At 37.5% G+C, this 27,025-nt stretch overlaps 2 protein-coding genes across 5 annotated transcripts; one reads left to right on the forward strand and one right to left on the reverse strand.

The window, feature by feature from the left end:
* Window positions 1-2,666: 2,666 nt before the first annotated feature.
* IRAK4 (interleukin 1 receptor associated kinase 4) lies at window positions 2,667-15,519 on the reverse strand. Of its 4 annotated transcripts, none has more exons than XM_079304910.1 (12): window positions 15,411-15,519; window positions 14,481-14,650; window positions 13,416-13,561; window positions 12,903-13,100; window positions 12,004-12,164; window positions 11,261-11,325; window positions 10,900-11,014; window positions 8,788-8,930; window positions 5,647-5,830; window positions 4,793-4,855; window positions 3,322-3,480; window positions 2,667-3,204 (listed from the first exon to the last, which is right to left on the reverse strand). In XM_079304910.1, exons 2-12 carry the CDS (start codon window positions 14,639-14,641, stop codon window positions 3,172-3,174), a joined length of 1,428 nt encoding a protein of 475 aa, XP_079161036.1. In that variant the 5' UTR covers window positions 14,642-14,650; window positions 15,411-15,519; the 3' UTR covers window positions 2,667-3,171. The 4 variants fall into 4 exon arrangements, with proteins under 4 accessions (XP_079161036.1, XP_079161037.1, XP_079161035.1 ...); XM_079304911.1 differs by lacking the exon at window positions 15,411-15,519 and adding an exon at window positions 14,879-15,018 and having other exon boundaries at window positions 8,788-8,897; XM_079304909.1 differs by lacking the exon at window positions 15,411-15,519 and adding an exon at window positions 14,879-15,018.
* On the forward strand, window positions 15,315-26,412 carry PUS7L (pseudouridine synthase 7 like). Its single transcript, XM_079304908.1, has 9 exons — window positions 15,315-16,233; window positions 16,895-17,054; window positions 18,008-18,203; window positions 19,899-19,997; window positions 21,452-21,533; window positions 22,833-23,110; window positions 24,740-24,793; window positions 25,348-26,157; window positions 26,222-26,412. The coding sequence occupies exons 1-8, from the start codon at window positions 15,390-15,392 to the stop codon at window positions 25,669-25,671; spliced, it is 2,037 nt and encodes a 678-aa protein (XP_079161034.1). The 5' UTR covers window positions 15,315-15,389; the 3' UTR covers window positions 25,672-26,157; window positions 26,222-26,412.
* Window positions 26,413-27,025: the final 613 nt, after the last annotated feature.

Consider the following 27,025-nt stretch of genomic DNA (forward strand, 5'->3'; position numbering starts at 1 on the left):
CTTAACTGTCCTATTAACACATCCCCACGGGAAAATATTTGTGATGCAGCAATTTTATAATTGAAAAAAGAAAATCTGAAGATGTGAACTAGGACTGCAGCGAATAATTTTAATGCCAAATGCTATCTATAAGCAGAGATGTAAGAGGAACAGGCAGAAGGTAGGAGGAGGGAATAGGCTAAGCCTCTGTGTACCCATGAATATCAGAAGCAATTTCATTTGCCTTTTGGTCAGTGGGTGGCAAATAAACTCCCAGCTAGATGACCCAAATATAAAGATGAAGCATTTCCCATTTCAGTAATATGAATTGCTGTGTCTGGTGTGTTGGCCCAGAAGGCAACTGGACACACTGACCAAAAGAAAATTTATCATAGAGTCTTAGTAACTTAAGGAAGACTGTTCACCGTTTCCAAAAATTACTGAGTTGCAGACTGTACAAGGCCACTGTATTCCAATGCTTATGTCTAGCTATAGATCCTGTTCTTGCTTTTGTTCCTCAGCAGCCACTAATGGCTCATCCCAGCCCAAGGGCTCTGCAGACACCTCTGCTCTGGCTCCTAACAGCCATTCTATTATTCCTGCTGTGGCCAAGGGGAGAACTATTGTCCCTCCTCTGACGTTCTCCTAAAAAGGCAATTATCTTTGGATCATTATCATCTTGCTATTGTTTTCTAATCGTGGAATTGCTGTAAATCGCTCTTGCTATTTTTCATTTGCCCATTCTTCCCTGCGTTACTATATTGCTTTATGTTGCAGTTCTTAGATCCTTAACACTCAAAAGGTTTGGCTCTTTCCCTGAGCATAGTGACCCATGTTGCCCTCCATGGCCCCTTCCCTGCTGAGACAGGATGTAGGCCAGCCAGATTAGCCCTATCACTGCTCCATGTGCAGCTTTCTTCACCCACCAGGAACTGTACTGGATTTCTCTCAGCTCCAAATCTATAAAACAACATTACAAATACCTCAAATGACTCAAGTTACTGATCTGTGTCCTAAAAATTCTTATTATAGTAAATAACACAAAAAGTATGTATTCTAGGCTAAGTTAATGTTTTTGCAGTGAACAAAAGAAACTAAAGTCAGCTACTCATACCCTCTGTTAAGTGTCAAGAGATGTTGACTTTACTCTATGAAGACCTCAAAAAAATCTAGAGTGGGAAAGGGAAGTTCATTCTCCTTGCCCCCTGCATATTTAAAAAGAAAAATAGCTGCTACATAAGTTAGCTAGTTTTACCTAGTTAACCCCTCATATTTTCATTCACAAAAGAAGTTCAAAACTTTTCCTTTAAATTGTATGAAATGGTAGCTAACATGCTTCATTTTCAATGAGGAAGGGAAAACTGCCCCAGCCTCACTGCTGAGAGCAGCACTGCAAATAGTAATGGCCTAGTATGACAGAGCAGGAACTCCCATGCTTGTAGCTGAGATTCTCCTCACACTGAAGAATACCACAGTTGGTGTATGAACAAAAATGATCTATCATACCAGAGGTGAACAGAGCTGACCAGGAAGTTGCTACAGCAGACACACTTCAGGACAACACTATAGCTGTATTTCAACTCCAGAGAATAGTAAAAAGCAGATGTGATCTAATGAGAAACCTTCACAAAACAGCTGGAGATTCTGAAAACTGAAAAATTACTTCAGCAGATTTTATTCTAGTTTGGCTTTATAGCAGCTTTTTTCTCCAGCTTCAGAGCTGTAAAGCTTTATTCCACACAGTGAGGTTTAATGGCAGAAAGAAGTAATAATGCAGAGTTTTTTATTTATGTTAACATTTTTTACAATTTTTACTAAAAAGCTAGAAGGCATTAGATAGATCCTTTTTTCTAAATTAATCTAGTAGTTTGAAAAGGCAATACAAAATTAATTAATAGCTAGAAGTCTAATGATATCATTGCATTACAAATCACATGCTTCTTCCAACAAGATATATATTCCTGAAAGAAGTCATATGTAATCACAGAATTTCAAATTTGACTGTAGGGCAGACTTATGTTCCTATCTCTCAGCTATTAAGAAAGTGCAAAAATCATGAGGTGCAAAATGAGTTTATCTGAAAATAACATCTTTCATTTACAATGGTATGTTCATACTTAGTCCAAAGTATCTGGAATCCTACTAGTCACTTTCATTCCATTTTTAGTCTGCTTTGATATGTCAATGTTTCTATTTTAAAAGCTTTCCATTTATACTTTTGGAAGCATATTTTTGTATTTAGTTAATATACATACATATGTATATTGAAAATAGCTTAATTATTTGACTAAGTAAAATGCAGAATTGGTCTTCACATCATTATTCTGACCCCTTTAAGAAAAGCAATCATCTGTATTTATAATCCATATGGAATTCTCTCCTAAAGTACTAAAAATATTCAATCTTCCTAAAATAGTCAAAGTAGCTAAGAGTCTTCCTGTGAATAAAAATCAAATGGTTTGTCATCATAGAGTTCACTGTAAGAAAGCAAGTGCAAATGCATCTGCACAGCAAGATAACTATTTTGCTTGGAAATCCTTGAAAGGAAAAAACAACTTAAGAAATGTCTTGCAGCATTTATTTGACTAAAACTAACACCAAGAAGACTTTTTGATAATAATCATGTTCACTAACAGTACCAGACCATTCACATTAATAACACTTTAGCTTAAGAGTTCAGTAGTAGAAGCTTGTTTTAAATGGTAATAATATTGTCATTTCCCAAAAAGACAACATTAAGTATCATTAAAGCTATTAAGTGGATTTTTCTTCAATAGACAAAGGTCTAGTACACCTGATCAAGAAAGCAATTTGCAGAAAAAAAACATTCTGCCCAGTTACAGTCACATGCCTTTGCAGCAGACATACTAGATATTTGGAAATAAAAATAATCAAATACATAATAATATGGAAATGTATTTTAAAAGCTGCAGGAGAAGATGATGTATCAGCAATGCAATTTATTAATACAAGAAAGACTCTTCTCATGTTAAGGGCCCAGTATAAAATAGTCTCACATATTCATTCTAAGGATATGTTAAAGAGCTGCTGACAAGCCAACAGCTCACCTAATATGTGTCCAGAAAGTTCTGGAAAGCAGAACCACTGATAATGTTGCACTAAATACTAATTAAGTATTTGGTACTGGTGTCTCCACTACAGAAACATTGGTGTATCAGAAAAAACACATTATCAAGTTTTTATCTCTTGGAGCTGCTGTTGGACCTGGAAAAGAACAGACAAATACAATTAATTGATACTGTAATCATAGACAGGGAACACACACATACACACACACATATGCTCACCCAAAATAAGCCTTTTTTCTGAAGGACTACATACCATCTTAATGTCTGGCCTTCTGGTCTTTTTGTCATTCAGACAGCGTTCAGCAATTGAATACATTTTATGAATCGAAGGTACATCCCAGTCATTCATCTTTTCATCAACATAATCCTCAATAGTTGCTTCCTCATCCTCAATTTCATCTTTTATACTTAACTACAAGAAAATTTGAACCAACAAACATAAGTATCTGAACAGCATGTGAGTATAAATGAACTATAAGTTATTAATTTATTACTTATTTTTATTCTCTATAATTTTCATTACCATAACATCATAAAGCAAATTTATTTAAGCCATATCATACAGATTTAACTCTCCCACTCCAATACATTTGAAATGGGTTATCTGCAATCACACATACTGTTTGAGGAAGCATAAATGAATAAATAAGAGGCAATGAGTAGAGGCAGATCTTCTGCCTTCCTTTACGAGTTAGTCTGAAATTGCTAACATTCAGCTACCTCAAAATTTTCCTCTCAAGCTAAGGATGCCATATGGTCTTATACTGACCATTCTCTTTGTGGTACCAAAAGTACATTACAAAGATAAACTGTACCAGCCATATCCCTCATTAGATCCTATCTCTGAAAAAGCTCACTTTAAAGAACCTGAGTTCTCCAAAGTGTTTACAAGCACCACATGATAATTAATCTGCTAATCCAGAAGACACATCTTAGAATAACAAAAAAAAAAAAATCTATTAATACTACAGTAGTATTCCTAAATATTTTGAAGAAAGTGATTTATACTGTTCCAAACAGTATGGAACAAAATCAATCCAGACTTCAATGCTATTTCATACTTAATGAATCAATCAGTATTAATGTAAAAAGCATTCTAGGAAAATCTTGGATTAAGCAGTTCAGAATTTAGTTTTAAGATACGTGAAAAGCTAAATTATGAAGACTCTTGAGAGGTTTTCAATTTGAGAGAGTGAGTTCTGAGACATTAGTTTCCTAATTAGTAGACTGAATCACTAACTGAATAGTAAAAAGAATTCACCTCTTACTCTGCAAAAAACACCCTTACATTTCAAATTCACTAAGGTTAAAAACATAAGGTGGTTGCAAATTGTTAGCAATGTTGAAGAAGATGGAAATTGATACAGAACCATAAAGAAACAAGAGAGCTGAACAGTTCAGAATGTTTCAGGGGATGAGGAATTACCAGGGTATCTGGAGTATATTAATAGAGTACAATGGTGTTACAATAAGCAACAGTACCAAAACAAAGAATTCCAGTATTGGATTAGAAGATGATGACTTTGAGGGCTGAGGAATTCCACCAGCCAAGAGGCAAAAGTTTCAGCCTCACCTCTGAAACAAATATTGACAAAAAAAGCTGTTCTTACAACTTCATATTTTGATGACTATTTTGATTATATCAGAACCTGTTAACTGTCTATGATTCAATAGAAAGTGATCTTGGAGCAGTAGGAGGCAAGAAGAAAGCATAAAGAACATACCAGCAACTGTGGCTGCCTGTTTTCCTCTACTGGAGGAAGACCTGTTATTATTTCTAGTAAGACCTAGAAGGAAAAAAAATCAGAAGAGAAGATGAAGCACAGAATAACCCTAACATATGTACTGCAAAAAGGAACATGACCTCCAGCCTGTCAACAAATACTCTCAGGATCTGTGTTTGTCCAAAGATTTTCTATTCAATTCATAGTTTTTATTTCTACCTTTATTTTCATTAACTGTTATTAGCAGTGTGGCTTACAAATTTCAACACAAGTTATTCTCACCCTACATGGTGTTCCTTCACAGCAAGACTGAAAGATTTCCAAACTATTCAGACATAGTGTTGGGCCTACCTTCCCATGAAACTAAATGCTGTGAAGGAAGTGGTCAATAGTGAGTAGGGTCTTGGATCTATTCAGAATGGATAAATTTTTTCTTCCAAATATTAAGCTCATGTCTTTTTTGTACTCAGCTCTAGGGAAAATCCAACATGGACACTGTATTTTTTGTGCTGAATACAGTAAAACACAATAATTTTGAACGATTTTCTTAAATTTTTTTTCAGCCCAAGTTACACTTTTTGTGCAATACCATGCAAGTAAAAACAATGTTCCACACCGCTTCAAACAACATTTAGCTAGAACTTGGAATATTATTTTACTCTGGTCTTTCACATAGCAGATCAACATATTTAAATTATTTTAACACAGACAATGTTTAGAAACACTATCTTAGGAAAATATATATTGGGGAAAAAAAAATTTAGACCAGAGTAATCATTTAATTTCAGATACTCTTGATTTTGTGTGCTTTTATCTTACAAAAAGTCATATACTGTATCCCACATTCTACTTACTACTCCAAAACTGAAGATATCAGATTTAGGTGTTATCTCTCCTCGTAGAGCTTCAGGTGCCATATAGGCTGCTGTTCCAACAATTCTTTCAGTCATGATTGTCTGTGTGAATGTTACAGATGCTCTTGCAAGGCCAAAGTCAGAAATTTTGGGTACATATGTATCAGTTAATAAGATATTTGCACTGGCGGAGAGGGGAGGGAGAGGAAAAAGTAAAAAAGAATTTTCCAAACAGTACAGTAAATAGGTTTTATGACAGACTAGTAATTCTTTAGTAACAAAATGTAAACTGCTATTTTGACTATCTTGAAAGCTAAGATATTTATACATTATTCATAAAATAAGTTAGGTAAATTTAGTTTTGTTGTAAATTGCTCAATTTCAAAATTTGTTCCTCTAAATAAATAAGAAACTGACTGCAAGATCCATCCATGTTTTCTCTTGTGTGTGCATGCATGCATTAAAAAAAAAAAAAAAAAAAGACAAAATAACAAAACACAAGGACAAAAACTAGACACTCCCCTTACCCCCAAATCTTAGAAATACAAAACTTTCTTATAAGAAACCAATTATGTTACACTTATAGTTTGGCTTTAAGAGGGACAATAGAGAATACTTAACTCTGATCAACTTCTATTGGATCACAGTTTAATTCTTATAGTCTAAATCTCTGCTCAGAACTAAGAAAAGCAGGATTTCTATACCTATTATCTAATACTATGCCAACCATGACAAATTCATGTGCCAAATGAATAAGAATACTCTTAGTCTTGTCTTTAAAGGAAACCAGAAAACTTATTACTGCTAGAATATTGTATGTGTCATGTTTTTCACTTAACCTCTAACTTTTACTTTCTTTAAAAAAAAAGCAACACTGACAATGAGGCTCATTTCAAAGTCCTCAGCACTTTCATAAAATACTCAGTGGGATAAATTACAGCAAAAATCTACTGGGTTTTAAACTTGTACCACGTAGAACCATTTTAAAATAGCTTGATTTAATTTTTATGAAATCCTCATTTTCTGATCCCTTTCATGGAACTGTAAGGAAGCCACATAGCCTGATATAACACATAACACTTACTAGAAGGTTATTTTTCTAACTTTTTTGCTGACCAAACTTGAACAAAATTAACACAGCTGTAAGTTACAATGGATCACTTGATGTTAGAACTTCTGTAAATAATGCTAGATATATGACCACTACGAAAGGCCAAACACCTGTCAAGACACCGCTCACCAACTAGTCTCCTGTTTAAAGCTCAACTTCTTAAAAAAAAAAAAGGAGAACAAGATCACAGCTTCATAAATATCAGCTTCTTATCAACTTGAGTCAAGTCCAAAGAGTGGTAATTTTCTTGTGTACACCACAAAGAGCACAACAAATGGAAATTTTACTGCAACTTTTAAGCTTTGAAAGAAAACAGAACTATTTCCCAGGCATGAACAACTATGAACAACTGTGAGAACACCCATTAAATCATGTCTCCTCTAGCCTAGAGAAGCTGTTCTAGTACCTGTGTGTTTATGAACGGTCTCTACATGTCACAGAAAAATGAAGACTGAAGTTAATTTTCTTAGATGTCTCTTCATCTGAGTATTATCTGGGAGGGGCAGCACTATTAATAGTATCAATTAAATCAATTGAACTATTCACACAAGTTGAAAAATGTTATCCAAAGGAAAAAAACCCCAAAACCCAATTCTCTAATATGATCAACTCACAGCAGTTAGAAGGGTAGAGGCAGTGTAAGGTAAAGAAGTGCATCCCTTCCAGTCATTACATTTCTCCAGAGGCTTAAGCAGGGAAGAAAGAAGAAACAAACAGTCAAAGCAGCAAGCACATACATGAGGCAGCTGAAGCAAAAGTTTGTTCTCTACAAGCTGAAAGGTCACAAAACTGAAGTTGCCTGTATTTAGCAGGTGCCAAAGCCAGAAAGCTACTGAAACATTCATCTGTTGGTGTTCTCAGTTTGGTCAGTTGTTCCTTCTTAACCCTCAGAAGGAGTAAGGCATTTGGGGCTTTTCTTCAAAAATTTGGGCTGCTTTTTAAAAACACCAATACAGTAAACTGGAGAAGGAAAGGGAAACAAACAACACCACTACCATCACCACTAGAAAAAGCCAACCAGACTCTACAATAAAACTCTCACCTATTCTGAGTTCTGATATCCATAGGAAAAAGCTCTGGTATAACAAACAATGAACATTCATTATCACTGAAGAGCCCTGAACTTCATGAACCCGATTAAAGTAATTTTAATTTATTCGTAAAAAATAGGAGTAAATCAAAGGAGACACAAAGAAGTGTTCTAGGAAGAGGAAAAAATAAAGTGTGGTTTTATGTGAAAAGTTCCCTATTTAAAAATTAATTGTTCTTCAACAGCAGTTGTTTAAAAAGCAGAACTTTGTGTGTTCTCATGGCACTCAAGTAACTATTTGGAAGTAGCAGATTATGATACAAATTGCAATTTACATATTACATTTATAACACCATTTACAATTACAATGCAAAATCTCACAGCTGGAAAGCTGTCCAGAGGCTGAGGGAGCCGGCAGAAAAGGAGCCTCAGGGAAAACTTTATTGCTCCCTACAACTGTCTGACAGGAGGCTGGAGCCAGGTAGTCAGGAGTCAGACAGGAGTCAGTCTCCTCTCCCTAAGCAGCAAGCAATAGGACAAGAGGAAATGGCCTCAATTTGTGCCATGGGAGGATTAAATCAGGTGTTAGGAAAAATTTATTCACCAAGCAAAACAGTGAAAGAAGCTGCCCAGGAAAGTGGTGGAGTCACGAGCCCTGGAGATACTTAAAAGACAGTGGTCACCTGGGGACATGGTTTAGCAGTGGACATGGCAGTGCTGGGTTTATGATTGGACTTCATGATCTTAAAGGTCTTTTCCATCCTATGCAATTCTATGGTTCTAGCCCCATAATTATCTTTAGAAGTCTGTACTGGTCAAGTCCTTGTGGCACAGACAAGATTGTGGTGATGGATACCACTTGCAGAAGATTGTGACCTTGACAGAAGTAATTCTTTTTGCAGTTTGTTCCCTCTAAAATTATTTTAACAGGGTAAAAATGAAAAATAAAAAGAAAAATGAAAAAGTGAAAATGCAGCCAGCAATAGTCTGCAGCTTTTACCTTTTGATATCTCTGTGAATATGATTATTTTCATGCAAAAAGTTGATGCCATTTGCTGTACCTTGAACAATTTTACACCTCATATTCCAAGGAATTGGTGGAGTTTCATCCTTGATTAAGAAGAGAGAAAGGCAATTAAAAATCTGAAAAATACATATACACTCACATAATCCAAAACAAACATGCAAAAATGCCACAACCCAAAAGAGACTTCTTGCTATGTTTCTTTTGTTTTCAAGTAGGTGATTAAAAACACTACCAGCATACATTTGTTAATTGACTTGGGCAAAAATACACCTTTGTCACATAACATTCTTTCCCTGCATTTTGTCTTAGATTAAGTTGCTAGATGCAAAAAATGTTCTTGGTTTGACTCTGACCCTCCAAGGCCAGCTACTCTGCAAAGATCTATCTGTATATACCACAACTCTGACTTTGTACTGGCACTGATACCAGAGCCTTCAACCCGAAGGAAACAATTCAAAGCAATCCACAGCTTTTACTAACAACAAGAAGTCAGTCTTCCAGTATTTTTGGATTTCTTGAGTTTAGCTTTATTCATACTAACTAAACCTTAGAAGTAAGGACACCTACATTTCAAAACCAGTTCTTAATCTTGTCAGTGGCCAAGGGAAGTGGATTACAGTATCTCACCATTCTACCACCTCCCTTGCCTGCTCAACATCCAGACATGAAGATGACACAAACAAGAGTCTGGGTATTAAACACATCCAGTGAAGTCACAAAATGAAGTTATCAGCAAGAACATATATTCAAGTAAGTATATTACCCATTTGTCTGATCTTACTAGAAGAAGATTTTTTCCAATTTATAGATGATTCAGATACCTTGATTTATGTTATAAATTTGCCTCCTTGTAAAGGACTCCGTTATTTCTCCTGTAGCTTTCAATTATCCCCAATCTTTCAAGCTCACTTAATGATAATGGCCAGTTACATGGATGAACATTTTCATACTTATCCTTGTTAAGCACTGCTCATTTCTACAGATAAACTTGCACTGTCCTTAGGTAAGACTTAGTCTCTCTTCTGCACTGATTCAGTTAGAAAAACAAAATATTTGCACATGTAGCAGTGTATACAAGCAAATGAATCAATCTAAACTGAGACAGTGGTGCTAACAAAGAAACTAAGTTTCCCCAAGCACTGCTACTCATTCTCATCATAGCAGCACTTCTTTTCCACTGAAGCAGATGTATTTGTGCAGCCCTACAAAATAAATGTTTTCAGGTGAAAATTAAATATTTTTTCCACCTAGTACTATTTTAGCAGACTGATCAGTTCCCAAATTGAGATCTTTCTCCAACTAATAGATGCTTGAACCACTATAACCAGAGGATCAGGGTGCCCAGCAAGCCCAACATTTTAGGTCTGGGGACATGGTTGCAAGTAGCACCAATTTAAAATGTTCTCCAGATTACAACCTCAGAAGATGTAATTGCTTACTATTAAACAGATTTTTTTAACTCCTTCAACAAATTAACATCGACACGAATCTACTGCCTTAAGTCTGGCATACTATTGGACTGTATGTGCTTGATACACAGAGTTGCCTCACCAAAGCAAATCAACTTATTATTACTTAATGCCAAGATGAGAAGGTACACCATTTGATTAAATCAGAAGCATTTACACAAAATTCTAATTTTCAAAAATTAAATTCACATTTACTTAGGTACTTCAGTAAGAGGTAAGCAGATTATGAGCGTTGTATTGCAACTACTATCATGAGGAGGATGAACAAAGGTCAATTTCATATTGCAGAATCTCAGCAGCCAGCAGACAACATGCCAACATCAGAACTCAGAACAAGACTGCAGCACTCTCTGCACTACCTCACACAGGGATAGTCAGTCCAAGCTTCTGTGATGCTTGAGGTGCCAGTACACGACGTTGTATTGTCACTGTGATTTGACTTTATCTAAAATGTTTGTGTAAAATCTTACTGGAAGAGTACTTGTTATTAGAACACAGGAAGAAAGTAGTAAAACATCATTTGGCCATCACAGTTCAGTTCCGTTTGAAAGACATTCCACAAATTCGTATACATGGCAAAGTAAGACGATAGGAAACTAGAAAAGATTTCACTTACCAGACAAGCAAGTCTGTCAAGCAATGAGCCATTGGGCATGTATTCATACACCAGACATGGCTGAGCACCATCACTTGAGAAACCAAGTAATTCCACTAAATTTTCATGCTGACACCTACAGCAAAGAAAAAAAAAATAAATCCATTCATCATGTGGTCTGAAAGACTCTCAACATCTGAGGAAAAAACAAGGCAGAGGGAACTTGATTCCCAATGACTTTTTTCACCTCTACTGCACAAAGACAGGTTTGTGTGGTGATGCTTTAAAACAAACAAAATGTCATTGTGCTGTAGAAGAAACATTTTCAGTTAACATGCAAATTGTTATGTTAGAAAGACAAATTGTATAATGATGTACTCACTTTGCCATTATATTTATTTCTTGCTCAAACTGCTGTTTCAGGTCCTGAACACTAACATCAACCATCTATAAAAAGATGTATTTGACATTAACATCATTAGTTCATAATAAAATGCAAAATTGTTCATTTAAAAAATTTAAAAAGGATTGTAAGCCTTTCTTAGTTAGCTTTTCACAACACACCTTCAACTCGGTTAAAAAGTAAAGAATCAGAACATGACTTAAATTCCTTGGAACACTGTATAACTGGATAAATGGATCTAGTTTCAGTAGTCAGCAACTTACTCCATTCCCTGCAGTTAGCCCCTAACAGCACCTAATTACAAAGTTCAATATTCACACAAAACAATGGTTATGAAGACTAAAATTCTGTGACAATACTACTTAGCTTGAGAATCTCAGCCATCCTAATCTGAAATGGAAACCTCCTTAGGTCCCCTTCTCTTCTGGCACTTCTTGAGGGTGAGAGGAAAACAAGTGGGGAAGCACTTAGCTCCTCCCAACAACTTGCTTAGTCCCTCAAAGGAGAGCTACAGAGAAGGCAAGAATTAGCTCCTGTGACTGTGCTGTCACAGCACTGATGGGACTAAGGATACATTTCTTAATCCAACTAATGTGTAACATGGTGACAACACTTTTTGAAATGTGTCATTCAACACTTTTCACTTCACAATAAACAAGATAAAAAAGTCTATTCAATAAAGTACACAGTCATTAAAATGAAAAATTCCCAGGACAACTCACAGCAACAAGCTTCTTGACAGCCACGTTTTTGCCATTGATGTCGCCTTTGAACACAATGCCAAAGCCACCTTCTCCCAGTTTATTACCTCCAGCTGATTCTGGTCTGGCATCAAAATTATTTGTAATGCTTTCCAAGTCATGAAACAAAAAATTTTGGAAATCTGAAAGACATTGATACTTAGCATAAAACTGTTTTCACTTAAGGAACAAGGTTTTCTGTTTCACTTCTCTTAAAACAAAAACTTGCTACCACACAAAACCTGATACTGTGGAGCCCTACTTCCAGCTCTGTGATGAGGACACAAGAAAAACAAGAAGACAGATCAACATTTATAATTACCTATGCATAATTTTCTTCACAACTAGCACCATAGCATGCATCTGATTGTATTTTTGATTCACACTTGTAATACAGGCAGTAGAAATTAAATGTGTAGTAGATCACTACACATGTAGTGACAGCCACACTGTCTCATATATAAAAAATACACCAAGGTTACATCATATTTCTGGCAGCAACTCAAAAGTGAACCTTTTGGAAGGAATAGACCAACCACACACTTTCCTAAAATGCCTTCTTTAGTCATCTTTTCTACAGCATTCTTAGTCACTTCTGACATACAAAATCTAGTTTTAAAGCATGAGATGCCGAACAGTCTATAAAATAAGTATTGGAAAAGGGCAACAGAATTATGTGTGGCAGAAAAGAAATTGCAATTTAATTAACAGTTAAGTTTTCTCTCATAGTAAGTGACTCATTGGCAAGATGCTGTTTCCCACAGATGCATCATGGCAGAAATAGAATAATCACTCTCATGCACGGCTATGATTTATTTCACATGGGGTGAAGGACAGATCAGCAAAAAATATCACTGAAATCTACAAAAATAAATGTCTACCTGTGTTACTGGACTGTGAGTGGCTGTTTTCTTCACTTGAGTAGGAAGAATCTGAATGCTGCTTCTCAGTATCCTGAGATAAAAAAGGCTTTACAGATGCCACTTCTTTTTCCTGTACAGGTAGTTGTTTTTCATGTATAGGCAAGGTTTCCTGTGAAGAAAGAGGTAATGTAACTTCTTGTGGCATCCTTACAGCTTCTGAAAAGGGAATTTAGAAAAAGTGTTAACAACAATAGGAACCAGAGAATAAGTAATATTAATCCTAGTATTTCTGAGAATTAGGAGACACATAAGTATCACTGGTTATAGTCTGCCACCATGTGTAAACTTCAGCACTCTTATTGAAACGTGAAACTCTTATTTAAACTGTTATTACAAGTGATAGAAAGTGGAAAATATATTCACTTTGGGTTATTTTATATTAATCCTTTCTGATTTTCACATTAGTGTGAAGCTCTTTAGCATCTTAGAAAACTTAGAACACAGTACAAAATGTACAAGAGTAATAGTTACCTGGAAGCAACAGGCTTGCTGGTGCTAGGAACTGATTCCTGATCAGAACATCCACAAGATCAGCAACTGTACAGTTTGTGGTTCCCCAGTCATAAAGTAATTCACACGTGGGGCTCTTTCCCATTTGCACAAATGCCTCAAATCTCCTTAAAAGGTAAATTAAGACCAATATTACAAAAAAAGAAAAAATTACCTCAAGAAGCATGAAGGGAAAGAGTCTAAAGGCAAATGACAAAAAAATTCACGTTGAAAAAAATCTGAAGGCACTGCAAAAACCACAAATCTTCTGACAACACAGCCAAAAAAACCTAAACACATTTAAAACCAGGGGGACACATGCAAAATATGGGAAAAACTATGAGAAATACACATATACATGGCTTCAGCATCCATTTAGCATTCACACTCAATTTTGAATGTGTTGAGATGGGCATTAAGAAGAAAATGAGATCCAGTATTCTCACTGATTTAATACTATTACTGAAAGGAAAACAAAGATTTAGTACTACCATTACCAGAAAAGACTGGAAACCCAAGATGATATATAGAGCATCTAAAAATCTCATAGTCTTTGAAACAGCTTCAGCAAGGATTTATCAAGCCCTTCAAGAAATGAGGTGCTCATAAAATATTATGAGCATTACTTCTCAAGTAAACTGGTTAGTTTTAGGCCTCGGGCTCCCCACATTTGTTGGGCATTTTCTTGCAAACAGCGAATTAGGACTTACAGTTCAGCTGTCCCTTGGGCACAATAACATTAATCTCAAGCAGCCTTTAGGGTACAGAAAGTTATGCAGCCTGTGCTGTATTGCTAAAAATGTCTGTAGCTCTAATTAATCGTAATTTCTTTAGACAATTTTCTGAGGCTTGCTTAAAAACGGAGCTGCAGAACAATTAGGAGTAATTACCTCACGTTCCCTAAGGAAACGGGATTGTAGCACGCAAGCGCCCACTGGCGCACAAAGTGCAGCAAATTACAGTAACGGGATGGAAAACGGGATTATCAAAGTATTTATATCGAACGGGTAATGCACAAGTTCACGTTACGGGACTTTTATGTAGGACCTTATATGCACTTGGCTGTATCTGCTTTCACCGGACGGGTTGGTTATATCCACCGCAAGTTTCTTCCACCCCTCCTGCGGGTCGATGAACTCCGCCAGCCGCCTCACGAGCCCGTAGCTCAGGCAGCGGACGTACGTGGAATCCGTCACGGGCTCGCCCATCCTCTGCTCCTGGCAGGACACAGGATTATCCGTGCGGCTCGCCCAGCGAGGTGCCACGGCCGCTCCCGCCCTCACGGCTCCGCCGGGGCCGCCCCTTGCCCACCATTCCCGCCCGGGAGCGCCCCCGGCACCCCGCCGCCGCCGCCACCCGGCGTCCCCTCACGCCTCGCCGTCGCTTCCTGGCCTCGGGCCCGCGATCCCCCCGGCCCGCGCCCCCCGCTCCCCATCGGGCGTCACCTGGGAGCCGCTTCCCCTCCACCTCCAGAGATTCCCCTTTAAGGGGGCGGAGCACAGCCCCCGGTGCCACTGACGTCACCGGCGCGGTGAGGACACAGCGGAAGCGCTCTGCCACCTGTCCCTCCCATAGGCGGCCGAAAGAAACCCCGCCCCGGCACGCCCCATGTCCGGCCGCGGGGAGGGGAGCTCGTTGCCTCTTTGTCTTTCCCCCCGGCCCTGGGGAACTTGGTAACGTCCTTGGGCCCCTTTGATGGCAGTGCGGGGATGAGGCCGTGGCGCCCCCTGGCGGCGGCTTCCGGGGGCGCGGTCTCCGGCTCTGTGGCTGTGTCTGCCTCGCTCCCTGACCGGCATCCTTCTATCCATCTATTCATCTATCCATCTATCCCTGCCTGCCTCCCTCCCTCCCTCCCCGCCCTTTTCGGAGCAGTTGATTCTATTCCGCCCCTCCCTTTTTCCTCCCCGGCCGCTGCAGGCGCGGCGGGCCTGGCCGGGAGCGGGGCAGGCCGCAGCCATGCTGCCCTCCTTCAGTTACCTGACGGAGCACACCGGCTTCCGCGGCACCATCAAAAACTCTCCGCGGGACTTCGTAGTGACGGAGCTCGAGGTGCCCGAGCTCCTTCTCGGGGGCAGCCGCCCTGAGCTGCCCCAGAAGAGCGGCGCTGCAGAGAGCGGCCCGTGCCCGCGGGAGCCCAAGAGGCGCAGGACGGAGGCGCCCGGGCCGGGCCCCGCCGGCTGCCCCCGGCAGGCAGCGCCCGGGCCCCCCGGCAGAAGCGAGCGTGAGGGAGATGCCGAGCTGCAGCCCGGCCTCGGGGAAGCCCCTGTGTTGGAGTCCTTACTCGGCCAGCCCGTGAGCGAGCTGCTCCGCAAATTTGCCTGTGATCTGAAGGATGCGTGGGGCATGGAGAACAGCGCTGATGCTGGCACTTGGGAGTTCTCGCTGGGACCTAGGCTGGACAAGAAAATTCGAGCTGGTTTGCACAGCGCTGTTAGGCAGAAATTCCCCTTTCTAGTCACTGTTACAAAAGGCAATGAAATGATTGTAAAAGGAAATCCCGATTATAGAGAACTTTGTCAATTAGTGACTGAAAAGGAAACGAGTGATTTCTTTAAATTTTTAGATGCAAAACTAGAAAATTCTACGTTTTCCTTTGAGCCTGATGGAAACAAAGAGCACAGAAAAATAGTTCACCACTTTATCAATAGAAAGTTTGGAAAGCTTTTAGAAACAAAATCTTTTACTGTGACAGATCTCAATGATCAGCCAAATATGTCAATAATGGTACGGTTTCGAGAAAAATGTTGGTCCAGAAAAAGGTCTGCTGGTGGTTTTCAGGAGAAGCAAGATGTTTATACAGGTAAATGCTGCATTTGTAGTGAAAGTAGCAGGTATAAGGTGTTCTGTGGACAGACTGGAATTCAGGATCATTTTTATATGACACATAGGCCTGGTCGACCCATTGTTCATGTTGAAATAATTACCAATGTAGTGGTGTTACTTCCCTGGAGAATGAAATGGATGAACCAAGTTACTGCAGCACTTTGACATAAACTGCTCACTTATAATGGTTATGGTTCTTTTGACTGTAGCCACTCACTAACTCGAAGTTAGGTAGTATTTCCAGGGTGATAGCCTTCCCTTGAAAGTAATTGTGGGATTTTAGAAGATGCATCTAGATACCGAACAAATTAACAAGGTCAAATTTGACTTATGCTCTCATTCTCTAAAGCAGTTATAGAGAATGTTTCCTGCAGTACATCCACACATGTCTGTTGCATTTTATGAGGTACTATTTTTAAAGGCATCAGGGTTTTTTGGTTGGTCTGAGTTTTGTGTACTGTTTTTACTTTTTTTCCTTCTGTGCTGTAAAAGTCCCATTTGCTTTAGTTTTGTGGGGCAGGAAGACAGTTTCTTTGCAAATGCTGTTACAATTTGAGGGCAAGAACCTGCACATCTGTCATGGCAGAACACTGAAACATAAAGGTAAGTTCCTAATAATTCTGAGATGATTGTTTCAGCTTTCACCCTTCAGAAAGAAAACCTAGAAACACTAGAAGCAATCGGCTTGTTGGCTGCTGAACTTGATGTTCTTCCTTCGGACTTCAGTTACACTGGCATCAAAGACAAGAAGGCTTTAACTTTGCAGCCCATGGTTGTGAAGAAGGTGACTCCTGAGAGGTACTTAGAATCTGGGTACAAGCAGTTTAGCACCTAGTTTTTGATGTTAATAAATATCAACATGGTATGGATCTCTTTAAGTGTTCTTACTAATGTGTCTTCCCCTTGCCTATATAGAGGACAGTGGAAATGGCTTTAATCTTTTGTGGGTTTAAGCAATATGCAGCTTAGCACTCGTGTCAGTGGTAAAACTTCGCTACAAACTGGACTGTGAGACCCGTTGTCCAAGAGATAATTAGCAAAACTTTGCATTAGTGTTTAAATGATGAAGAAAAACAGGTAAATGCATCCACACAGCAGGAGAAATAAATATTTTTATAAATAGTTTATGAAGTTACTAAAATATTGCTTCAAGCTCTTATGCTAAAATTTTCCTTTGATTTGAATGACTCTAACTTACACATAAGAACAAAGAGATTGAGTGGATATTTTGAAGGGTAAATATTTGAACTGTCAGCTGTGTTTCCAATTACAAGCATGTATGAGCACATCCAGAGAATCGGTGCACCAAATTTGTTTTTGTTAAGGCTGGCTGAGAAAGAGCAGTTGTGTTTTGCAGTCTGCTAGACCACATTACCTTTTCTTTTCCTTTCTCTTTCATAAAAATCAGGTTTTGAGGAGTGAAGAGTAAAAAAATTACTAGTTTTTCAATTAAAAATTTAAAATTCAGTGCAGTTACTCTGAGAAAGTTCAATGAATTACTTTGTTCCAGCATTTGTCAAGATCATAAAAATGCCAAGGATGCAAACATTTAAAAAATATTTCTGGATCATTACTAAATTTTAAGAGTTCTATTTCTGCATTTTATTTGGTTTTCTTACAATAATTTTCCACAAACTGTCTTATTTTTTGAAGTGTTTTTAATATCAGTGCAAAGGTGAAAAAGACTTTCACTACAAGTTGTATAGCTTTAGTAGAGGATAGTTCATAATTTTTCCCAATTATTTATTCAGATTGAAAGAAATTGGAAACAAAATGGAAAAAAAGGGTATGAAAATATGCAACATCCGTCCAGCATACCAGCACCTCAAACTTGGTCAGTTGAAGGGCAATCACTTTGACATAGTTGTTAGAGATCTCCAACACCACAGTCATGACTCTTCTGCAGATTTGAAGGAGAGAATATATGAAGCAATGGAAAGTGTTGAGGTAAGAAAGACTCATGGTTGCTGATAATGAACAGTTTTAATTCTTTGCTGTTTTAAAAAGTACTTTTTAGGAAAATGCTTGTAATAGCACATGAATGGCAATATTTGCCAAGTTCAGTGCTTTTTGCATTTTTATGTTTTTCCTGCATTACTTAGGGAATCAGGAGTAAAATTGCCTTCCCAGAAGAGACTACAAGTGAATTGATTCTGTGTTACAGACTGAACAGCCCAGGGTGGTGCAGCAAAAGGCAAGGGGAATTCAGTGACAAACGAGTATGGCTATAAGAGCCATTGCAGCACAGAGCTGGGTCATTGATGGGTCTCACTGTGGCAGATGCAGGGGAAACAATGTGCTTGCATTGTTACATAGAATGTGTGTGTGATACCTGTACATACACACACACACTCAGTTCTCATGGCAGCTGGCTGCCGTTTTTGGCTGTGTGAGGAACATGCATGGTTGGCTTGGATGAAAACCTTTAATGGTGTGAACATATGTGGAATGTCCATCTCCAAGAAAGAAGATTCCCCTGAGCTGCAGTGGATTTTGAGTCTGTTTTCCTTAGTCCGTGAAGGAAGCTCCAATCATCAGACATTTTTTAACCACTAAGAAAAATAAAAGCAAGTAATGGAAGAGAAAAACTGTAGATATTTTACATAGTATTGATTTTTCTTGCCTTATCTTTCAAAGCAATAACCGTAATATGAATTGCTTTAAGAAGATAAATCCAGGAATAAAATCTTGAATGAAACCTACCCAGTGTGCAAGTGCAAAACACATTGCATGTATTTTGGAAATTAATTTTATTATTGAGAGAAGCATTCAGCTGGTACTACAATGCTTTCTTCGCTCCATCTGACTTGTTTTATTTTGCTGTTTGGAAAATGAACACAAGTTCCTGTGATTGTGTGTCTTGCTTTATTAGATTTACTTTACTGGTCAGAAGATGAATGACAAAACAGGATATGTGTTAATCCAAAATATGCATTTTTCATCTTCTGTGAAAACAAAATTGTGTATGGGACTTACAGATGTCCAAAGCAAGACTGTAAAACTAGAACTTAACAACTACTTGAAAAACAAATATATATTTTTTGTTTGTCAACTCCATGTATACTTACTATTTTCTAGAAAAGGGTGTTCTCCTTGGGTCACATGACTGATTTGACTTGTCACACATGACCTAGAACTCGTCAGGAGATTTAAAATCTGAATTGGCAAAAGTGTTCACTTTTGACCTCTATATTGTAATAATAACAGAAATTATCTCATGTGAAAAAGATTAGTGTTTTTAATAAAAAATGTCCCATGGTTACTGTCCAATAGCTGTGCTGCACTTGCTTGAGTTAAGATTCCATAATCTGACACATTTAGAAAGCTTGATTACTTTGACTTGACTTATAGTTGTAATTATAGTAATTAACTATATAGAAATAATTTTGTTTCATTTACCTGGGATCTTTTTAATGATACAAAGACATTGGTAGAACTTGATAAAAGACATCTTTTTAGATGTCTTTTTAGTGCCAAAATATTGTAATTAATTACAAGTTTTGCTTTTGTTTCCTGTAACTTTTGATTTGGGTTTTATCCATTTTGGATGTAAATGTAGATATATGTGTGTTGTGTGCCTGGTCTTATTAATCATGCCCAGTACTTTCATGCATGTAACACATTTACTTTTTCTCATTCTAGACAAAAGGTTTTGTGAATTACTACGGACCTCAGCGATTTGGACAAGGACAAATTGTTCAGACAGATCAAATAGGATTGGCTTTACTGAATGAAAAAATGGTATTTCCATTTTGTAATCTGAGTACTCACTGTCAAGAGAATTTCATATTACTGTTGCAGTATTTAGCACTGAAGCTGACCTTCTCAGTGGACAATTTCATTTGTGAGATAAATCCCTCTGTTTGCTGGAAGCAATTGCTAGATCAGTTTTGATACCAACATAAGCATGAAGATATTCATACTAAAATGAAAACCTTTATATTTAAACAGCAAGTGAAGCTTTAAATAGTTCTGGGGTGATAGTTATGTCTGTGATTGGAATGTGATTGGGATTGTCATCATGCCACTTGGCAGGAAAGTGGTTGCATTCCATACAGGGTTTGAACACTGAAAAGAAGCAGTCTTGATACAGTGTTTATTCATGGTCCTGATTGCCTCTGAACTGTAGCTTCTTTATCCTGCTGGGGATCTGTTTACTTCTTAAAAATGTCATAAGTTCATAAGAAAGGATATGCTTTTTCAATACGGTGGTAATTTATCTGCTGTATAGAAGAGATTGCTGCTTTCCATTATTCCTTGACTGCTTTCCCAGACCCTCAGTTCTGAGATTATTAAGTAATAATTAATAAGATAAGAGTAATGTACTTTTCAGAGTATGTGTATACTGTTTGGCACAGGTAAAAGACTAATCAGACACTACAAAGTCAAAAGGATACTTGAGTATCCTTCTAATCTTGTTTTGATTCTGAGAAAAATCAGGAAAACTTATGTTTCAAATGCAAGAATCAAGATTTTAGGGCAGCCCATGAAAGTTGCTGTTGATGTATCTGACATCAGATAGCATTTGGACCAGGTGCCAGTCCCCGAGGAGTAATGATTTAAATTCTTAGTCTTAATTTAGCTACTTTAATTTAAAATAGGTAGGAACTACTATTTATGTTAAAAACGTGCCAATGTGTCCTTGCTCAGTCCAATACAGAGGAGGACAAGAGGCAGGTGTCACAAGTTGGTAGAAGTGCTAGCAAATTGAGCAGCTTCTCTGATATTACAAGTAGCAGAGATTACTGTTGTGTTTTCCTTGTCACAGTGCCATCTGATCTAATACAGATACATATTAAAAGACAAAATAAAAAATAGTTGTCCCTCTGTATGAGATTGTGGAAAGTGTTTAGTCTAAATTTTACATGAAGCACACTAGATGGAAGGAAGGAGCCTTCCTGTTCAGGATAGAATGATGATAATTTCAAATGGAGAAGTTTGAACTAGATGACCAAGAAAGTGACTGGTTTCTCACAGAGCTTTGAAAATTGTAACCTCTTTTTAATCTGAGAAGGGACATGATACATTGTTCTGTGGTTCATAAATCTTCTGTGAAAGGGAGAATATAACTTTGACACTAAAGAACTGATGCAATTTTGACAGCTTGCAGAATATGTTAAGATAGAATTGGATGCATAATTGCCTGTTTAGCTAACAAATAGTCATATTTAACTGAAAAAAATTTTTCTTTTAAGGTGAAAGCTGTGAAATTATTTTTCACACCCGAAGATACTGATGATCCAGTAAACAATGCAAAAAGATACTTTCTTCAAACTGGTATGTCCATTTAAATTGTCCATATATTTTTACAGAGTTGATATTGTGAGGTAATAATGTGTTGCTGCACAGGGAGATACTTTTTATTTTCCTACTGCTTCATTCCACTTGTACTTCATTCTGTGGAACTCAACAGAGTTGCACATTTAAAAATTATACAAGGATGAGGCCCTAAATGTGAAAAATAGTGGAAAATGAATGTACTGCAGCTGCAAGAAAATATAGACACACAATATATGATACACCCTGTGTATCATAATGCTGGAAGAGACTAAGATTATTCAGAGGGGAGTCCTGGCCTCCTTCCATCTGCCTGCTTTTGAGTCATGAACTTCTCCCTGGTGAGGGAAGTATACAGGAATGTGTCACCCAACTCATACTCAGCACTTAACACATACACTTTCTTTCTTTCTTGAACCAAAATCAAGAGAATAGGTCAAAGGTAGGAGTGTCCTGAGTGCTGTTTGCCATATTTATTGCTTTTGTCATTCAGCTGAACAACTTTCTCACCAATATGAAGTTGTTCTCAACTTCAAATGTGTTTTTGTTTTCAAATATTCCACATCTATTAGCCTGCTTATCACTGTAGATTGACATACCAACTATAATGTATAGCTACAAAATTCAGAATGGCTTTCTGGCACGTGGAAAAATGTTGATCATTGATATAGACCCTGAAAGCAGCTGCTGGCCTTTTCCTGAAAGCAGATGTAGAAGTCTGTGCAAAAGGCTTTGTCAGGTAATCATTTGTAATATGAAAAAGAAAACCCGTAACATTTTTAATACATAGCAATTATATAACTTAGTAAAAATCTGATTAAATGCATTTTCATCTTGGTTAAGGATCAGACTTCCCTGAAGCCAATGTAATTTTTACCTTTAAAATAAAGATATGGTTTTTACCTGCTGTGAAATCCATCTTCTGAAATGGTGAGAAGTAGAGATTTAATGTTCTTTTATAGCTTGATTTTGACTTTCATTTACCTGGTTAAAAAAAAACCCTTTGAGTGATAAAGTAAGTTTCTAAAAAAAAGAAATTGTTCAAACTAGGCTGAATAACTGAATGACAGCTGGTTTAATTTATACTGTATGAGACAGAATAAAATTCATGGGTCTGTGTTGATAGGCATACAAGATGAAATTTGTCTAACGTGACACATTGACGGAAAGGAAAACCTCAAAGCATGGAGACATTAGACTGACACCTTTTTTCCCTATTTGATTATTTTATCTTTTTAAATGTCAGGTAATACTTGAACAGTCAGGGATTACTGACATGGTTCTTTTTGTTTATATCAGAAGATGCAAAGGGCACACTTGTGATGCTGCCAGAATTTAAAGTAAGAGAGAAGATGTTGCTACGGGCTTTGAATCGCTATGGTGTAAATCATGAAGGTTGTACCAAAGGATGGCTCAACATTCCCCACTCCTTGCGCATATTCTATGTCCATGCTTATTGCAGTAAAATTTGGAATGAAGCAGCATCATACAGGTTGAAAACTTATGGCTCAAAAGTGGTTGAGGGTGATCTTGTCTTCTTGGAAGAAAATGATGAGAGCATTTCCCTGAATGATAAGGTGAGTCTTCTTGTAAAGTAGTTCTTGTAAAAAGTAAACAACAGCAATAAACCCTGAACAACTTAATGTCCTTGAATACATAAGCAGACATACTCTAATGCCTTTATTTTGGTTCATTCATTGAAATATTTAATATTTGTGACAAAGTTAAAAAATATGATATAGGGTTTTCTTTCATTTCACCATAAATAGACCTACAAGCTAGATATATAGTTAGCAGTTTTAGTCTGTTTTGGCTGTTGATTTTATTCAAGTGAGAGGAAGGAACAGAAGATCAGAAATTATACATGTGAAAATTTAGCTCCATGGTATTTAATGCTCTTCTTAGGATCTGGCTGGGGAAGAACTTCACAGTGGACCCTGGGTGTGCCTGTGTTACCAGTCAGTGCAGATCTGAGTCTTGCTCTCCACATCAGACTTTCCTATATACAATGCTATGTGTGAGTTTAGGGTGAAAGGTGACCTCAGGCTCAGCTGATAATTCATTGCAGCTACAGAGGCAAAAACATGTTTAGCACAATTTTACTGGTGCTGGGTCTAAACTGGTAGCAACTGTTCAAAAAATGCAGCAGTCTTCTTAGTAAAGTAGTAAATGGAAAGGAAGTGCTTCTGCTTGCCCATAGCTCAGCCTAGGAGCTGTGCATGGAGTCATAGGTGAGCCTGTGAGTAGAGTCTGGCATGGGTGTCTGGTCCCAGGTTTTGACATGCTGAAGTACATTCTGAAGTGCTCTCTTCTTTTAGGGTTAGCATACATTATTGTGAAGACAGTTACCAAGTAGCAAATGGTAGGACAAGAGGAAATAGCCTCAAGTTGTGCTACAAAAATTTAGATTGTGTATTAGAAAATATTCTTCACCACAAGAGTTATCAAGCACTGGAACAGGCTGTACAGAAAAGTGGTTGAGGCACCATCCCTGGAGGTATGTGATGAGGGTTTAGTGGTGGACTTGGCAATGTTAGGTTTGCAGCTGGACTCAGCCTTTTCCAACCTAGATGATTCTATGATTCTATCTTTTCCCGATCAGATCAATCATAAACTGTGCAGTGTTTTACTGGAAAACAAACACGTGTGTGCAGAGGCAGACTATAATTAATTTCTTTTGTGTGAATGTCTTACAAATTTGAAGGCAAGAGTATTTGAAAGGTTACCTTCAGTCCCTATGGAGTGGCATGTGTTTCAATTGACATTTTTCTTCACCATTATTTTCGAGAGTAAATGTTAATGAAATAATTAGATCAAATAAAATTAAAAGCAAATGTATTAAATTCAGTGTTGAGTTACTGAGTTTTATGTAGATACAGTCCTTCTTAATATGAAACATTTTTCTTTGTACTTTTACATTTGCTGATGTAGCACAAGATGGCATTGACTGTTAACTTCAGACTCAAAGAATAATAGTGGTTGCTAGCATCAATTAACGTTGAATGTCATCTACCAGTAAACTGGTTAATTTAAATTAAGCATATCTTAAGATTTTTCTCATACCTGAGTTTATTGCCCCTGCAGTAGTCATATAACCTTAATATTCTTTGCAAGTTTGTGAGGACAGTGCATAATGCCTGAAATAAAGCTTATGTTTATACTTTTTAATAGGTTGGTGTTTTTTTTCTTCTTAAATATCTTGGCAGGTTCACATAGTCACTGCTTCAGAAGAATCAGCTAACAAATACTCTATATACCAAGTAAGTCTGTGCAAAAAATTCTGCCTTGTTGATTTTTCTATTTGATTAAAATGTCTCATTTTAAATAATGTAATTAATTTAGCTGGTGCAGTCTTCATCCCTGCCAGAATACTCATTGAAGAAAACATGTATGAACTTATTTCCATTCTCATAACAAATTTACTTGGCAGTGGAAATAAGTACAGTGTCATTTGCAATATGGGAATATTTATCCTGAAGCTGATATTTGGGAAAGATTTCAGTCTACTGGGAAAAACTATCAAAAGCAATTGATGTTTCTAATTTTCGGAAGGTTTCAGAGCGTAGTTGTGAAGTCTTGCATGGCAACTGAATATATGGCAACTGAATATCCTTGTTTTAGGAATCCTGATACAAAGATTGTTTTTTCTGCATTCAATATACCTGCCATGCACAGCTTCATTTCACAAGAGAATCTGTGAGCTTACTATTTCAGGCCCCAAAGCACAGGGTTGAAACATATTTTAAATGATCATGTTTATTTAAAAGGAAATGGGTGAGCATTACCGCAAATCTGTTTGTTTTTCTTTTTGAAGGTGGTTCTTCCAATGGTGGGACATAGTATCAAGTATCCCAGTAATAAAGTTGGACAATGGTACCATGAAAGACTTTCTAAGGATGAGCTGGAGTTGTGCAAATTCAGAGTGTCTCCATTACAGCTGAATATACCTGGATGCTACAGACTCATTTTGAAAAATGTTCAGAATCTCTCATATTTTTTGGAAAGCAGTGAAAAAGAAATCAATATTGAGGACAACCATCTGAATGATTTAAAAGTCTCTCTTCATATATCATTTGACCTTGATCCTTCATGTTATGCAACAGTCTGTCTGAGAGAAATAATGAAATGTGATTTTTAAGATTCCACTTAATGGAAGACTGCAAGAATATTGTGCAATGTTGATACTTTACATGTAATGCCAAGAACATAAAGGAGAATAACAGGTTCAAATCACAAACAGGAAAAAATTGTCAGTTGAGATTTGTACAGATAAGGAAAAACATTACCAAAACCCTTTGGAATATTTCAAAATCATTCCAAACTCTAAATGCATTGAATGCATTGGAGTAAAACTGTTACACCAGGCAGGTCAAACAGAACTTAAAGAAATTGTGGGCAGCCAGCATGGATTTCCTGTTTGCATAGACATCTGGTTTGCAAAGTTAAGTCCTGAAAAGGTATTTGCACCAAACAAATGTGTCTTGCAATTCATAGTATTTTTTCAAAATGTTTTATACTAAATGCTATTCAAGCAATAATGTTACAAGTTTACAGCCTAAAGGTTTCTAACTGAAAAGTAGTTGTATTGAGGTTTCCTAAATATCTTGTGTTTCATCATGTTCAGGTACTTAGTGTTGAAAGGTAAAAGTCCTGAGTGAACAGTGACTAGTTTTCGGTTGCTTTATCAGACATTTGATGAATGCCCCAAATTAATTAATGCTGATGATTTCAGGATTCAGTAGTGCATAGCTGGGAGTGCCTATTTCAGTAAGCTCTTGAAGATCAGGCAGGTACTTGATGTCACTGAAAAATTTGTAATAAAACCAAAACTATGTAACATTGTTTGCAAGATGCAGACTTTATTCTGTTATTGTCAAGCCTTATGCTAGCACAAAAAAAACCTACTAACCAACTTTGGAAAAAACCCTTTTCTATTTTCTTTTTGATTAAATTAAAAAAAAAAAAAATAAAAAGGCAGTTAACTGTGATAAAATGAGTGGATTTTTGAAGAAGGGGAGAACAAACAATACATCATTTACCTTGTCTGTATCACAATATTTGTGAAACCAAGTTGGGACATTGAGGAGTGAAAATGTGATTGGATGATGAGGCTCAGAAACAGTGCTAAAGGGGTCATACCCTCCCTAGAGTGTCACTGGTGTGTCTTCTGGGCCCCCTCCTGCTTTGTGTCTCTGTCAGTGGCTGGAGGGGTGGATAGAATTCACCTTCATTGAATCTGCAGATGACACCAAATGAAGGAAACAAATGGATATTCTGGAGGGTCAGGCTGCTGTTCAGGCAGCCTAGATATGCTGAAGGAAGAGGCCAGTGGGGGCTGTATGGCACTCAACATGGACACATGTGAAGAGCTCTGCAGGGACCTGGTGGGCAGCTGAACATGGGTTCTGTTCAGCTCTGTTCCTTGGCAGCAAGACCAACAGCCTTCTGGATACAGTTTGCAAGGACACAACCAATAGATCATGGGAGAAATT

Source organism: Erithacus rubecula (genome assembly GCF_903797595.1).
Source record: "Erithacus rubecula genome assembly, chromosome: 4".
NCBI lineage: Eukaryota > Metazoa > Chordata > Aves > Passeriformes > Muscicapidae > Erithacus > Erithacus rubecula.

Excerpts from the sequence above, each read along its gene's own strand:
- PUS7L (XM_079304908.1), top strand. The coding sequence starts at position 15,390 with ATGCTGCCCTCCTTCAGTTACCTGACGGAGCACACCGGCTTCCGCGGC. Across the intron at positions 19,998-21,451 it reads CTTTACTGAATGAAAAAATG|GTGAAAGCTGTGAAATTATT; the intron begins GTATTTCCATTT and ends TTTTCTTTTAAG. Across the intron at positions 24,794-25,347 it reads ACAAATACTCTATATACCAA|GTGGTTCTTCCAATGGTGGG; the intron begins GTAAGTCTGTGC and ends TTCTTTTTGAAG.
- IRAK4 (XM_079304910.1), bottom strand. The coding sequence starts at position 14,641 with ATGGGCGAGCCCGTGACGGATTCCACGTACGTCCGCTGCCTGAGCTAC. Across the intron at positions 12,165-12,902 it reads CTCACAGTCCAGTAACACAG|ATTTCCAAAATTTTTTGTTT; the intron begins GTAGACATTTAT and ends AATGTCTTTCAG. Across the intron at positions 3,205-3,321 it reads GAAGGCCAGACATTAAGATG|GTCCAACAGCAGCTCCAAGA; the intron begins GTATGTAGTCCT and ends GTTCTTTTCCAG.